General features: G+C 32.4%; 1 protein-coding gene across 1 annotated transcript in view; it reads right to left on the bottom strand.

Annotated features, from left to right (window-relative positions):
* The window catches only part of LOC130448910 (protein O-mannosyl-transferase TMTC2-like), a 289,690-nt gene extending 280,014 nt beyond the window's left edge, over positions 1-9,676 (bottom strand). The window contains exon 1 of the mRNA XM_056786514.1: positions 9,143-9,676. Within this exon, the coding sequence (XP_056642492.1) occupies positions 9,143-9,228 (86 nt within the window). The 5' untranslated portion in view covers positions 9,229-9,676. The remainder of the gene's footprint in view (positions 1-9,142) is intronic.
* Positions 9,677-15,219: the final 5,543 nt, after the last annotated feature.

Raw genomic sequence — 15,219 nt, forward strand, 5'->3', positions numbered from 1 at the left:
TCTACTTATTTCGTTAGTCACATGACAAATTGAGGCAGTAATAAATGACGTGCACAAGGTTAGAAAACGTAAAATGATAAATAAAAAACAATAGAAATATATTTTTTTGTATTAAAAATCATCAGGAATGTAAAGAATTAATTTATTGATAATGTTGGGTATGAAAAACATTATGTCTTTTTGAAAAATCGGTGACAAAACCCAGTACGGTACAATGTGAAGTACATCAAAAGTGAATGCTTAGAGGAAAGATAGAACTACATTTATCACAAAGGTTAATTTTTCTCATTCCCTGATGTGGAAATTGATAAAACAACTTTAGAGATGCAATTCTAATTCCCAATGGTTACAAAATAATTGTTTCTATATTGGTCTATTTGCGTACTCAGAACTCTTTTTGTTATTTTTCATATGGATCCAAAACGCACTCGCTATAGATTGTCTCAAACTAATCTTTTAATCCACTTCCAATTCGATACAATTGCCAAGATTTGTGAACAGCTATACTCAAACATTGGAAAATTAGAGGAAAATATCATTTTTTGCCCCTCACGAGAATGGTCCCGGAAGTTCTTGGCCCAATAAGAAATGAAAAAAAAATTGAAGAAAAAATATATATTTCTTTTTCAACGTCATCTCCATAAACTTCTCTAAGAGATGTGCAATAAATTCTATACCCTTTTTATAATAAGAATCGTCAAACTCCTCAAAATAACCATTAACTGCCGACATTTTCATTGTTGGAAAATCTTTGACCACCGAGACATTTTTCAAGTTTGGGAACAGAAAATAATCCGTCATTTTAAACGTTATCAATATTAGATCCATTGCTTGTACTTCGGCTCCTACTTGCTTCTGGTAGAATATCACTGTACATTCCCTCTTCCATCAGACTGAATAAATTCTTTTGAGACAGTTCATACATGTCCACACTATCCAGATCCTCAACTTTCGCAAGCAGGTGGCTTTCAAGTAAAATAATCACTAAAATTTCGTTCTCGACCCCAGAGTCTTCATCGGTAATGTAGTCAGTAGCATTTTCTGGTGAAAATTCTTAAAAAAACTCATTGTTTAGTCACAATTTGTTAGTGGTATTCATCGATTTGTTACCTGGTGACATCTTCAACTTATACAGTAAACTTAACAAAACATAAAATAGGAATCCAGCCACTAATCATTTTTTAAATGGACGGTGGCAATATTTGAGTTCAAGTCGAATCATTGATTTGAAAACTTGAAAAAAAAGCTCAATAATATAAAACAATATCATATAAAATACAAAGAGAAGCCTCATAAAATAGGAATGAATAATGACGAGCTGGAATAAGCTGTCGGTACCGAACTACAACCATAGATAATTGAAATAGAAATTAAAAAGCTCAACTGGGAATGATAAAAAATAATTCTTCGGAAAAAGAGTTAATAATGGTATAAGTATGTAATGAGGTATTTATTAATGCCCTTTACGTCCTGTTGAATCGAATATTAAAAGCCTAAACTCAATAAATGGAACTAATTCATCCCACTATGAGAGTTGTCTGAAAAGTTTCGGAGCTCAATCTATAGATGTCAGTACTTATCAATATAATTTGGGAAATATATTTTCACATACAATGAGGGATTCCTATAATTGATAATTCCTCAAATGAAGAATTACGACTCATACTCTGTTTATTAAGACAACAATATGTTTCGTACCTTGCCACGTCTTAAACATATTTATGTTGATCAGTAGAATAAAATTTTTATAACCCAATGACTAAATTTTTCAGCATGAGTTTAAATAAACGATTGGTGTGAATTTTTGAAATATATAACGGTGTGAAATATTTGAATACATAAATTTGAAAATCAGAAGGCCTGATTTAAAAAATGTGCCCATCATAATCAAATACCAAAAGTGCTTCCACTGAATTTTTTTTGTTAAAGATCTTGTTCTGGAATCCCCACTTATGATTTGATTATTGAAGTAGTACATTATGTTCCAGCTTTTTGACACAAATTTCTTTGTTAATACCCTTTGAGTATTTTATTCAAAACATTTTATGAGATATGCACGTTTTTTATCATCTAACCTAACCAAAATTATTGATTCGTTATGAATCAGTTAAAACCGATTAGATTTATCCACCTCTAGAGATTTGTAGCGATATCCCTGAGGAACCCTCGAAAAAAGGATCATATTTCATAATTCTACAAATCTATATCATTTCATTAAGGTTCGTATTAATAAAGAAATTTGATTTATTCATGTGGATTTCAAATTTAGAATACTAGATATTAAATTACTGAAATAATTCTCATTTGTACCAATATAATTATTTTATTTTTTTTATTTATTTTATTATTTTATAACCGAAAAAATTACAAAAATTGATCATATCATAAAAAATAGCCTAAAACATACAGTGATATAATCTCCAACATATTATTGATTGTAATATGACGATGGTGAAGCGATTACGGTTAAATTGAGACAAATTGGTTTGATTTGAATAACTTCCGGTCTTTGGTTGAGATCAAATGTGATTTATATCCCTTCGCATTGTATACCGGGAGTATAATATCTAGTGGTTGAGTTTCATGACGACAGTAATATAAACGGAAGTATTTTTATTATGATGCGAATAGAAAAGAAACGCTTCGATTTTATATAGGTAAGGTCGATGAACTAGTGACCTCAAATGAGTCCTGAATACAGAGTGAGTTTCATGTATGGAACTTCTCAATTTTCTCAGAAACGGCTTGTCAGATCTTTCCGTTTTCAGTATATTTTTCGCTGTTCGAAAACCTTAAGAAATACTTTCAATCAATTATTGTTGTTGAATTTGAAGAACGAATTGATATTTTAATTAAATTAGGTCAAAAAGAAACGTGTAGTAACCTTAATAATTTATATCCTAACCGAAATACCATAACAAGATCTACATACATAATTAGTAAAAAAATTTGACGAAATGTTCAGGGGAAGATTGCTTCAACTGAAAACTTTAGATATTTGTACCCTGTTAGAAGACGATTTACACTTGAGTACTGTACAAATATCTAGGGAACTTGTTATGTAAGTAGTGTTATGTTTTGCGATGCGGTCAGTAGTAGTTGTAGTGATGGAAACGTAAATCGCTATTATTGTAAATACTGATCACGTAACAATCCTCGTTAAAAGCGTGAATCCCACACCCAACATCCCGACAAATTCAATGTATGAGCTGGAATAATAGGCGGCAGAAGAATTGGTCCCTATTTCATTGAGGATAAATTAAATGATCTCTATTTAAGCAGTTCTTATATTTAACTATTTCAATACTTTCAAATGCATCAAACAATTTATTATTCCTTAAATGTTTTCATCAATTTTGACTACAACACTACCACAATGAGGGTTTAATGGGAAAGTTAACAGATTTTAGTTTACTTTCAGACTCTGAAGACGAGAACTTGTTTATCGAAACGCGCGTCAGATAGTGTAAATATAAATGAAGTGGTAGTGTTAATACTGTGATATACAGTATAAGTAAAATGAATAAATTATATCTGAATTTCTAGGAAACCACTTTCGATGATCTATTTTTTAGATTTTTTTATAATATTCCTAATCAAAAATTTTCTGAATCAGAAACGAATTGTTTGAAAAATATCTATGATATTTTCATAACTTCTTTTACCAAAAAATCCAAGCTTCTTCGTAACACTTTATCTACATTATATATTACAAATCGATACACCAAAAGGCGGCATAGACTATTCGTTTGAAAATTTTTAATATTTGTTTAGGATATAGTAAAATAAATTGTTCGATAAAATATTTTTTTGTGACAAACCGACAGAAAACAATGTTTATCTAACATGTGAATATTGGAAAATATAGTCCATATATCCACGCATTCATCGGATGTAATGTAGCATCCATTTTCATCAGCACATAGTTTTAGTAGAATTATTTAATGAGCATTAGAAGCTCTACATGCCGCAGCTGAATATTTTATAGTTCAAGAGCAAATTTGAGGAATTATGTATGAGATATTTTTTTATTTCCTTTATCTTTAACGTGCTCGGCTTCTATGTCCACTTACACAGCGCTACCTTGTAGAGCGACATCTTCCGATATCCAAAATTTTAATTGCAATCCTTTGGCGACACCAACGTTGCAGGGTTACTCAAGGTTACTCCAAGGTCACGCTGGGGCAGACGGATTCAAAGGTAAAAGGAAAAACATTTCACGACAGAATGCGACTAGATCAAGAGTTAGTACCACTCGGTAAACCTAAACTAACATATCCAACCTGTATAAAGATAAAAAATATTAAGTCATTTAACTTTTACTTTAACCCGATCACAAAAAGTATCTACTCCAGTGTTACCTTGGAGCATACTTTTGACTATTAATTTGACGCGTTTTCTGTGCGTCGTACACTGTTTTTGTGTTATCGCAAATGGCTCCTTACATTTAACCTTTGTTTGAACCCGATCACAAAAAGTGTGTGTTCCAGCGTTACCTTAGGGCATACCATCATTATCTTAAATAACGCTGCAACGGCGGCGTCGCAAAATGATCTGATGACGTCGCAATTGAAATTTATCAAATCGAAAGATGTCGTATTCCAAGGTAACGGATTTGCGCTTGCATATACAAATCAGGGGTGGACATATCCTGGTCGAAAGCCGCATGCGGTTCTCTGAGTCATCCGATGCGATTTTAGACTTTTAGGCAGAGGAAACTTTGTATTTGATTTTGCAACGCGGCACTAGACTTACCAACATTACAATGCAAGACCCGCAATATAGAAAGCTAGTATGGAAGTGATCATAGAGGTTTTATTGAATAACTTTCTATCAGTATTCAAGTGTCGTCAGTCAAATTAAGATCAAAGAGATGTCCAAAAAAAACGGTACAATCCTCAAGTTGATTTTCCAGTTTTACTAAAGGAATTAATAACACATTTAGTAATTTGATTCTCCTTACACCTTAATTTTCTAATGGTTGAAGCTAAATTAGATGGTATGAAAACGTAAGAAAAGTTAAAAGTAATGGGTGTTCATTAGTTGGGTATTGGAAAAAAGTTTCGGAAAAAGAACTATTAAAAATCAAAGAAGTGTACCATTTCAATTTTTGGGTCCACTTATATATATGTATATATCAATCAACGTGTACTATTTAATATTAATTTATTTAATCAAGCAATATTTAGCTAACGAAATGTTAATTCCTTCGTTTTTATTAGAGGGAGTGGTTTTTAGCCCTAAAGAACAGGAAGCACATCCTACATCAATAAGATGAAGAGGGTGAGACAAAATTAATTCCAAATCTTCATACAAATCGATATTGTCCGAAAAACTGCGAGTTAATATCATATTTCCATTGTTGACTGGACTATTTGTTCAATTTACAGCGCAGAAATTCTAATTTCACTTCATAATTTTTGTAATCATATGTTACAGAGTATAAGTCGGAAAATGGTGGATGATAAATGATTGTGTTTGATAACTAATTTATCACGTATTGCAGAAACGAATAAATAGATGCGACGAGACAAACATCAATCGTGGGACGATTGCGCGTAGCAAGTGTATCATCGAAAACGGGTCCAAAGTTGTGGCAATTAATAAAGAGGCATTAATGAAATGACCCCTTCGACCTCAGGGGTACGTATAAATTGATAAACTTTGGAATCAGCTCTGCAAGTGGGCTTGAAATTTATTCTTTCAGCGAAAAATTTCATTGGTGAATTAGAGATATTATTACACTAATTCAAATTGAGATAGAACATTTATTTGATTTGAAAATTTTGGAAGAAAATCAATATATTCCCAAAAATTTGACAGTATAGTATTTTGATATTCGAAACTATTGATCGCACGTTCAGAAGAAGAGAAGTTGTTGTAGTTTTGGTGGAATGTACAATCACAAATAAGAAAATCGAATCAATTCGCAAGTTTGCGGTCAAAAGCTTCAGCAAAAAATTTGTAGTTTCTTTTATCTTCAAGATTTTAACATCTCAAAGCCATAACTTTTAGCTTTATAGTGAGTGGAGTATGTTTTGTTGAATTATTTTTTTAGTAAAGAATAAATATGAAACTAAAAGAAATCTTAATCAATGAAAAAGGGTTATAATAGACAATACAAAAAATATAAACATGAATTCGTCAAAATAATCATTTATTTGAGATTAACCAATCAATATTTATTGTTCTTTGGCCCTAATAACAAATTTCAAAGTTTTTTTCACTCGATTTTGTTCGATGCTATCCCATTCTTCAGTGAGCGTCGTTTTGAGGAAATTTTTTGCTTGGCTGGTGCAGAATTTGTAGCCTGAACTTTTTTCTTATGTTAATTTTTAAATTCTCGATACGATTTAAGTCCGGGCTATGTGCTGGCCAATTCGTTGCGGCAATACTGATATCCTGTAAATACTACAGTATGGAACCTACAGTATGTCGGCATTGTCTTCAATTAGGATGAAATTACCAGAGGGAATGACGTGATAACTTAAAATGTCTTCTATGTATCGGTTAGGTTAGGTTAAGTTAGTTTCAATAAGAACCAACTCGGTTTTTGCTTCTAATGAAATGCTCGTTCAAAACATTCAAGAACCTTTTCCAAAAGCCACGTTTTCTTTTTTGCAACACCACTCGAACCTTTTTCCAGGTTTCCTGTAGACTCGTCATTTTCTAAAGCTACCATGCAGGTACACGAAGGGAACGGATCCCCATTGTTCGGCAATCCAAAAACGTGTTCTCTGGCAAATCTTAGAGGTCTACTCGGTGGACTAGGGTTAATTTGGGGCCAGTTGCTGGCCTGTTTGGCTCAAGGTGAGGTTAGTTGCCTAATATCTTCTTCTCGCTGTCTAACAACTACTCGCTTAGCTTGCTTGCTTGCTCGCTTAGCTCGTGTTTAACTTGAACACCAAGTGGGCCCAATTTCTCAGCAATAGTGCAAAAAAAGACACTCAAGGCACATGTTGCATACATTATTTTTTTCACAGACGTATAAAAAAATAAAAGACAAATAGAAATTTCAAATATCTCAATTTACCTCCTTCAATAAATTAGAATTAAGAACGAACTCATATTTATTGAATTGAAAGGTAATTGTAGACAACGATATTAAGAAAAACTAAGATCTAAATGATATTCTTTTGTTTCAGTTCATAATGTAAACATTGAAAATACAATTTTGATTTTACTTATGTGAATTTTCGATCCAGTCACGCTTGTGTCTGTTTTATCACCCGATGAAGCTTCATTAAATGGTGAATATTTGGAACAGTCAAATTGGTCTATCAATTCTCATATGATTTGGAAGGTTGGTTTAAAAAATTGCTGTTATTACTTCTCAGTAGAATTCGTTAAGCAAAATATCAGTGGATCTTGATCCTTCATGTTGTTTTAACTGAAGAGTATCTCCACCCGAATAAACTAGAAACGATGCAGAAGTACGTCGACCTGTATATTCTTCTGGATGCAGTAAACATAAATATTGCGCAATTAATGATGGAATTTTCGAAAAACTATTTATACCAATAACTTGTTCTGTACATTCTGAATTCCTATATGATAAGAAGAAGTGGTTGCGTTTTTTGATCTCAGATTAACATATTTTCTACATATATGTGTTAAATTCATGTTTGAAATAGTTTCTTCAATATCTGTAAGACGTCGACTTGTTGGTTTTTTGAATTTGGATTCGTGATGAGATGATGAGAGTTAGTGGCGGTACAAGACTTAAATTTAATGGGGACATGATACATTTCGCGAGGTCCTCAGATGGTGCAAGAAAGTGGGAATATAAAATAACGAATCACTTGAAATTGAACAGTTTATTATTCATTAAAGACAAAACTTGGAACATTAAACAAAAATGAAAAAAAATAATAAAAGAAGCATAAATTTTCTACTTTTGATTTTACTGAAATCCTTAAGATAGTAATTAGCATCTTTGCTAATACTGCATTGAATTTTTTTTCGGTCAATCGAAAGCTTATTTTCGATATTGATTACCTGTAAAATATGAACGCATAATATACAGTACTTACAGAGATATTGGGATCCAAATATTTTCTAATGACGACACACAAGATACTCTAGAATAAGAAAAACCTTGTGACATGTACTTTTAGATTTTCCATACTTTTTTTAATTTATTTTCGGCTGTGAGGCGCGAGGCCCTTAGCACCACGAGGCCGAGTGTGGTGGCCCACACCGCCCACGCCTTACGCCGCCTCTGAATAGAGTTATGGCGCTTTAAAAATCATAAACAACCGCTTTAAATGCTACAAACCTGTGAAATATAAGGTACTTTGAAGATAGGGCATAGAAAATTTTTATTTTTATCTCTGAACATAACAAAAGCGGTGTTATATAGATATATGGAATCGAATGATTATTTCTACTCCAAACTAGAAGATTTTTCATAAATATTTGAATCGACATTTCAAAATAATCTAGTCGTACATGAATATATGTATTCTTCCATTTCTTTAAGATAATATGATCCATATGGTCAATTCCCGAGCGAATTAATATTTATATTAAATAAAAATTTCGAAATTATCTCGTAGTAAGTAACAATGATTTTGTTGAATGAACATTCATATTGTTATTACCCGAGCTATAAATTATTACATTTTTTCTTCATGTTAATATTTCAATCAAACAGTTCTTTTTATAATGTTTATAAGAAATCAAAACAATTTATGTATACAAATTTTAGGCTAGGTTTTTCTTTGTGAAAAGATTATAATAAATTGAATTGAGGTTTTCAATCCAAATGGAATATTAGGAACCAAAACACATTGTAAATGAATGTTTTGAGTTTGGAAAGGATTGAAATCAATCAAAATTGTGTCGCGAGATTACGGATTCACTCACAAATAAACAAACAACGTAGGTAAGGTGTAGAAAATAATATAAAAATAGCAACAAATTCAATATTATGAAACGAACAATCCATTTAAAAAAAATTCATTATCAATTCAATACGTGAGGGAGCTCATAATTTCAGAAACGCAGTTGATTCATATGAAATTTGAATATTTGTTCCCGGAAAGAATTATATCCGATGCATACTTCTCCATAAGTTTCACACAATTTCGCGATATGTTGATAGAGAAAATATAACGAGTTTCATAATTAAAAAACTCACCGGTCGTCGTAAACAAATCCAGCATCCAAAGTGTTGTAATAAAGCAGAAACGCCAAAATACAGCATACGGTGCTAACATAATCCATGTCGAAAATTCAATTCAAAACATTTTTCTGCAATTAACAGCAGTGCATTTATACAAAAAACAGTTACTTGTTGCGTTAAATAGAGCCACACAGATAAGTTTCACACATAATGTTTTGAGTTAGAATGACGCGAAAAAGGAAGAGATAAACTGGGAGAAATTCGTGCTGACAAAGGTTTTATCATTCGAAGCGAGATTAATTGAAACAGTTTTATTTCCTCTATTGTTTTCAACGCATTATCACGTTCTTGCATCGACTAATTATAACCTTATCAATTTTTTCAAACGAAAGATAAGTTTGATTGATGATTTCGAGTATCGGCGTCTTAACCTGTTGAACTTTTAGCACGATCTTTATCGTCTTTGAATGACGCGATGGGGGCGATACAATGCGATCGGCAACCGCAATCGTGCGGTTATATACGCGAGAGTAACATTGCGCTAAGACTGACTAGAATCTGTGATCGACCCTTTGGATTTTCCACACGCCCCGCATATGCGCGCGCAGTTCCGTCGTTTTCCGACCCTTACTACAGGTGGTACAAGTCACAATGCTAGCCAGCGACCATTCAAGAGAGCTTTTCTTACACCCCATTTAGTATTTTCTGGACACAACAAAGTCAAAAAGCAGCCCGTCCACTCGCAGAGTTTCTGACAATTTGGTTACCCCAAGAATATCAAAGGAATTTCTTTTCAATTCATACAGTATAATTAGAAATTTTATGATCCATTAAAGAATACATTTGAATTGAATATTTTGTATTAAATAATAGGTTTCTCGTTTTATTTTAATTCTCACAAGGCAACATAGTTTATATACGAGGGCATATGAATAAGTCTGTGGGCTCTTATATAAAACAACAATTTTTATATAACTCTAAAAGTACCACTCGTAATGTCAACAGTGATAAAAGTGTACATAAGTCTGTATACATGAAAAAATTAAAAAAAGTAAATTTTGCTAAACCAATTTCGAACCCGGGACATGCAGTTTTAATGCACGAAGCATTAACACTATCAGAGACATTTAATGTATATGAAACCATATAAATTTGACTCAAACCTGTCAACATTATAGTATGTTTAGATTTTTCAGTGCCTTAATATTTTATATCAAATCATGCTGAAGCATCAAATAAAAATGGATATAAAAAATGAAAGTGACTTTTCTTTAACGGCACCAGAAATTAGACAAATAACAAATGAATTTTGAATTCGCAAGAGGGAATATTAACAACTGTACGATAAATAACTACCATATTCAATAAACTGAAGTCTATTAATCGAAGGAAAATAGTGAACCAAAACAATGTATGATCATCACGTGAACATCCCGGGCAAAACTGGGCGCGTCTACCTAATACATGCATCAATGATGTTTTCTCTTCTTAATGAAATTTTCACTTTACTTAATAATAAATTTCATACGGTTTCGGCTTTTTTGTGATTTCGCTACCACCTTAGATTGTGCTGATAATGAAATTTTATTTTTATCTTACAAAGGAGTTTCACAGACTCTAAAACTTAACAATGACTTAATAGATCCTCAAATTCGATCAACTTTCTTGGTCTACATATTGACCGTGACTTTCAAAATGGTTTATACATGTAGACAACTTGTTTTGTCTAAGCATCTATATTCTTTTACTTCTTTAACAACTTACTCGTTGTTCGAATCGCATCTTCGCTGTAGTTTACCTTTTTGGGGGCCTTCTAATCTATCTTAAAATTACAAAAAATGCTATTCGTCACATTTTTGACTTAAGTAGGTGAACGAATTGCGATTTCTATTTGAAAAATACGAAATTTTAACTTTTTCCGCTTTCATTTTGGAATCTGTTGGTTCGCAAACACTTTCACAACTTAACTGAGAGACCTATTCGTAGTTACCCCACTAAAAGAGAAAATTTGGACATTCACTTAACAATCTCCACCAGCAAAAACTCTGAAAAAGTGTAAATGGTAATCAATATGGTTTGTTTGTAACTGTTACTGTTATCAATATCTGTATTCAACGAAAATTTCGTTTTTGAGTCAACAAGTTTTCGAAAAGAGTAAAACTGGTTGAGCCATTCCATGAAAAATGAAATACACTTGTATCATAAATTGTTATTGATCAATTTTTGATAGAAATCCAAATATTGGTATATTTCGTAGATTTATAAATACACTTGATGATAATTTACATCCTTCATAAAACTGGACTCAATTCCAGCTCTAGTTTCATTCAAATATTTGTTGTTCTATGATGTTTGGGCTGAAAATGATCAAAACGATTCGAGATGCAACTCCAAATCACAGTTTGGCTCTAAAATTCATGTTGTTTGTTGGAAATTATAGCAATCAATATCCTATCAAAAATAATGTTACTGTACGTTCCACTGGCTACGATAATGACGCCATTTTTGTTTGCCTACTACTTTACATATTAATAAAATGAGTCGAGTCCATACACGTGCATTCTACAACGTCCAGTTGTATTTCCATACTATAATGGAGAATGTTCCAAACACAAATTGTGAAAAACGTCATCCGAGCGAAAAAATACATTACGGTTTTGTCTCCCAACACCGTGCCGGTGAAACACATTCGGTTACGAAATTACATATTCCAATTTATTTTTGCAGGTTTTTTCGATATCAAGTCAATTATAACACATAAATGAGAGGTCCGACGTTGCTATAAAAAACATTTTTTTTTCATTAAACTAGACCTACAGAAACAATTATCAAGATGATAAATTGGTTCCTAATGTTCATTGAAATTTTTAAGTTTATTTATGAAGGATAGATCTATTTCGGTACTATTTCCAGAGACCTGTGGCGGGTTAAAATGTCTATATCGATTGGGAGGAGATAATACATGCCTAGGTCCTTCCAAAAAATCGATCGAATGAAACATGGAAAAATTATGAAGTTATTTAGAAAGGAATTAAAAGTGAGGACCTGAGAATAGTTGGAAACCTCCACTGAAACCAATCCGTAAACTTTATAATCTAAGGAGAAAATATTCACAATTCTTCAAAGGTTGTTATCTCTTATTTGGTAAGTAATTTTTAAAACTCCACTTTTGTGAACTATTCTGTAGGACTCACGATTTCGGTTATTTCTAGTGCTGATATTTCATGAGGTTCTTTTTGTTTTGTTTTATTTTTCATCCTAAACCATTGATTTTGGGAGACCTTGAAGTTTTGATGTTTTAAAACCGCCTATTCTGAGTGATAATTCTTCTCAAGATAATTTTTTAAAATACGGCTGACTGTATTTTGATTTAGTGCACTGACTTTTCATGAAAAAATAAATAACCACCTCTCTTATTTCATCAGAAACAACATCGAAAAGGTTTGGATTGGAATGGTTTTTTGGCAATTCAAACATTATTCGTTTCACAAATCCTAAATTTCAATAGAAGTTGTCTAGCTACTTGAGTTTTGAGATGTGGCAACACTGGTGTGAATATGTCAAATCTGACATATACTCAGAACGTGTTGTCAAACGAATGTTTTTTGAGTGGTTTACAGATACTTAAATATTCATCTTGGTCAATATAAATCCATAATGGAGTATATGAGTATCTTTGCTACATTTTCAAATTTGTCTCGAGTAGAAACTCTGGGTTCTATATAAAATATTACACGACCCCAATTAACTTTCCTGTAATGTGTAACATATATAACGATCTATTTTTTAGATGACGCCATCTAAAAGTTGTTCGTTCTGTATTCATTTACATACGAAAGTTGCGATTTGAGTGTTCCATGTAGTGAAAGTGACAGGTCCGTACTGCAAAACACTTTAGGAACGCTCTGGAGTAGACAACTTTAACTTCATTAAATGTGACAGTTGACAGTTTCACTTCGATGACACAAACACATCTACAAATTGTATCGAAATCACATAAACAGAAATTCCATCAACATCTAGTAGAGATATACGTATTCCATCTGCATCCAATCCAGTAAATATTAATAATTGTCCTGGAGGTACAATCCACACTACTTTTTGCAAATAATTAATAAATTAATATCGACATTGCAAATGTTATTAAGTACATTATACTGTTTAATAGAAAAAAATGTTTATAATTCTCTATTATTCATTTTCTTTTCTCAGTGTAGTTGAAAAAGTTTTGGATCTTATGCGTTGTCTAAAAAATGTTGTGTACGCCACGGCTGAAATACTACTTTGTTGGACTCGTCCAACAAGCACTTGCGGTCCTTGGCACACAAATAACTATTCAAATTAAGCATCTTTAATGAAACTTTTCTTCTTTGTCATTTACGGCTTGGTAACTAAGAAAGTTAATAAGTTATAATGAATAGAGAGGCCCGAGATTCTCAACTAGCCGTAATTTTCCTCTAACATCTCTAATTTTATGAGAAAAGTAGCCCCGAGAAACACTCTAGGTATTAATACCTACTTAATCCTGCGGACTTTCTGCCTTTTCTGCTGAAAGGCATGTTGGAGTTGCGTCATTACGTGGACTCCTTTTTCTGATTCTTTCTTATCTTGTGTCTTTTGTATAACTTCCTTCTATCTTATTCGTCTATTTTCCCCTGCTATATCTATTTCTTATGTCCTTCTCGGTCTTCCTTTCTTTTTTTTGCAAGTTCGTGCTTCATATATCCTCCGTATAAATTTTTCCTCCCCCATTCTCATAACATTGACAAACCATCTCAATTGTCTCTCTTCTATTTTGTTTTACATTGGTCTCAAATTCAAATTTTCACTTATAGTGTTATTCTTTATTTTTTTGCGTATCTTGATATTCCATTTTATTCAGAAATTTCATGTGGGTTCCAACATATCCAAATGTTAATATGGGTATAGCTGCTTTTCCCTATACTTCTGTTCTTTTTTGGCTAAAAAGTGTGTCTTCGTTGCATTGAAGAATTTGTCATCTGCTCCGGTTCTCTAGGTTATCTTTTGTTCCATCCTTCCATCTTTCGTTAGTTTCGAGGGTATTTGAAGTTTTTGACCTACTTTTATATTTGATTCTTCTAATTCCGTCTTATATATCTTCTCCTTTCATCTAATTATCATTGACTTCTTGTTGTAAATAATAATGGGACTGCAGACGTATGTTGAGTTCACCGTTTATACCAAACACGTTCCAATTATCCCTTATATTTTAATTTAAATTTGGTCAGCTCGGACTTTCATAATTTTCCAAGTTAAAAGCAGTCCAGAACACAACATAAATTAATTTTAAAAATTTATTGATTATCCATTTATCAACATTATTCAAGTACTAGGAGAAAATCGAGAAAACTTTTAATTTGTAAACTTAAAACAATCCAATACTCTTTAGTTCCGTAAAAGACACATGCCCTAGCTGAGTAATAAATTTCCCTACCACGCCGATACATCAACATGTCTACATGTCTGTGTCTGTTTCGCTACATTTTTCAGATAGAAACATCTGCTACCTCCTGGAAATTGGTGACTTCAGACCTTTATAAAAACGTCCACAACTTAACTTTATGTTGAATGAAGAAGTAATATTTCCATTTATTCAGTTTTAAATACATCGAAGGATAGTGAGGGAATTGATTCAACCATATTTTATGTACGTGTTCTTGACTTCAAGCTCAACACAATCCCATGATTCCAATCAAACTAGTTATCCGACAGTGGTGCCTAATTAGGGTATTGTGTTTGACGTTATCCTTGACACAAATTGTCCACGTGCCACTACCAGCTGCCAGTTCAACTGTTTAATTGGTGATGACGCTGTCAGAATATATCAATCGATCTAACTGTATAGCATATCTTGACACGTCAATCAATACTTAAGTTTACGATCTAACTAATGAAAAGTTTCTCACGAAAACTTCATTCTATTTATCAGGACTCTCCAATCGTTGTTTCTCCAAACTTTCTATCACATTTTCATCCAACTGTTTTCGTTTAGACTGAAAATGAGGTTAAGTGTCGAAAATGAATTTTCTGATTTAGTTGAAATTCAGTTCAATGCTTTTGATCATTGTTTT

This window comes from Diorhabda sublineata, chromosome 9 (assembly GCF_026230105.1).
Source record: "Diorhabda sublineata isolate icDioSubl1.1 chromosome 9, icDioSubl1.1, whole genome shotgun sequence".
In the NCBI taxonomy this organism is placed as follows: domain Eukaryota; kingdom Metazoa; phylum Arthropoda; class Insecta; order Coleoptera; family Chrysomelidae; genus Diorhabda; species Diorhabda sublineata.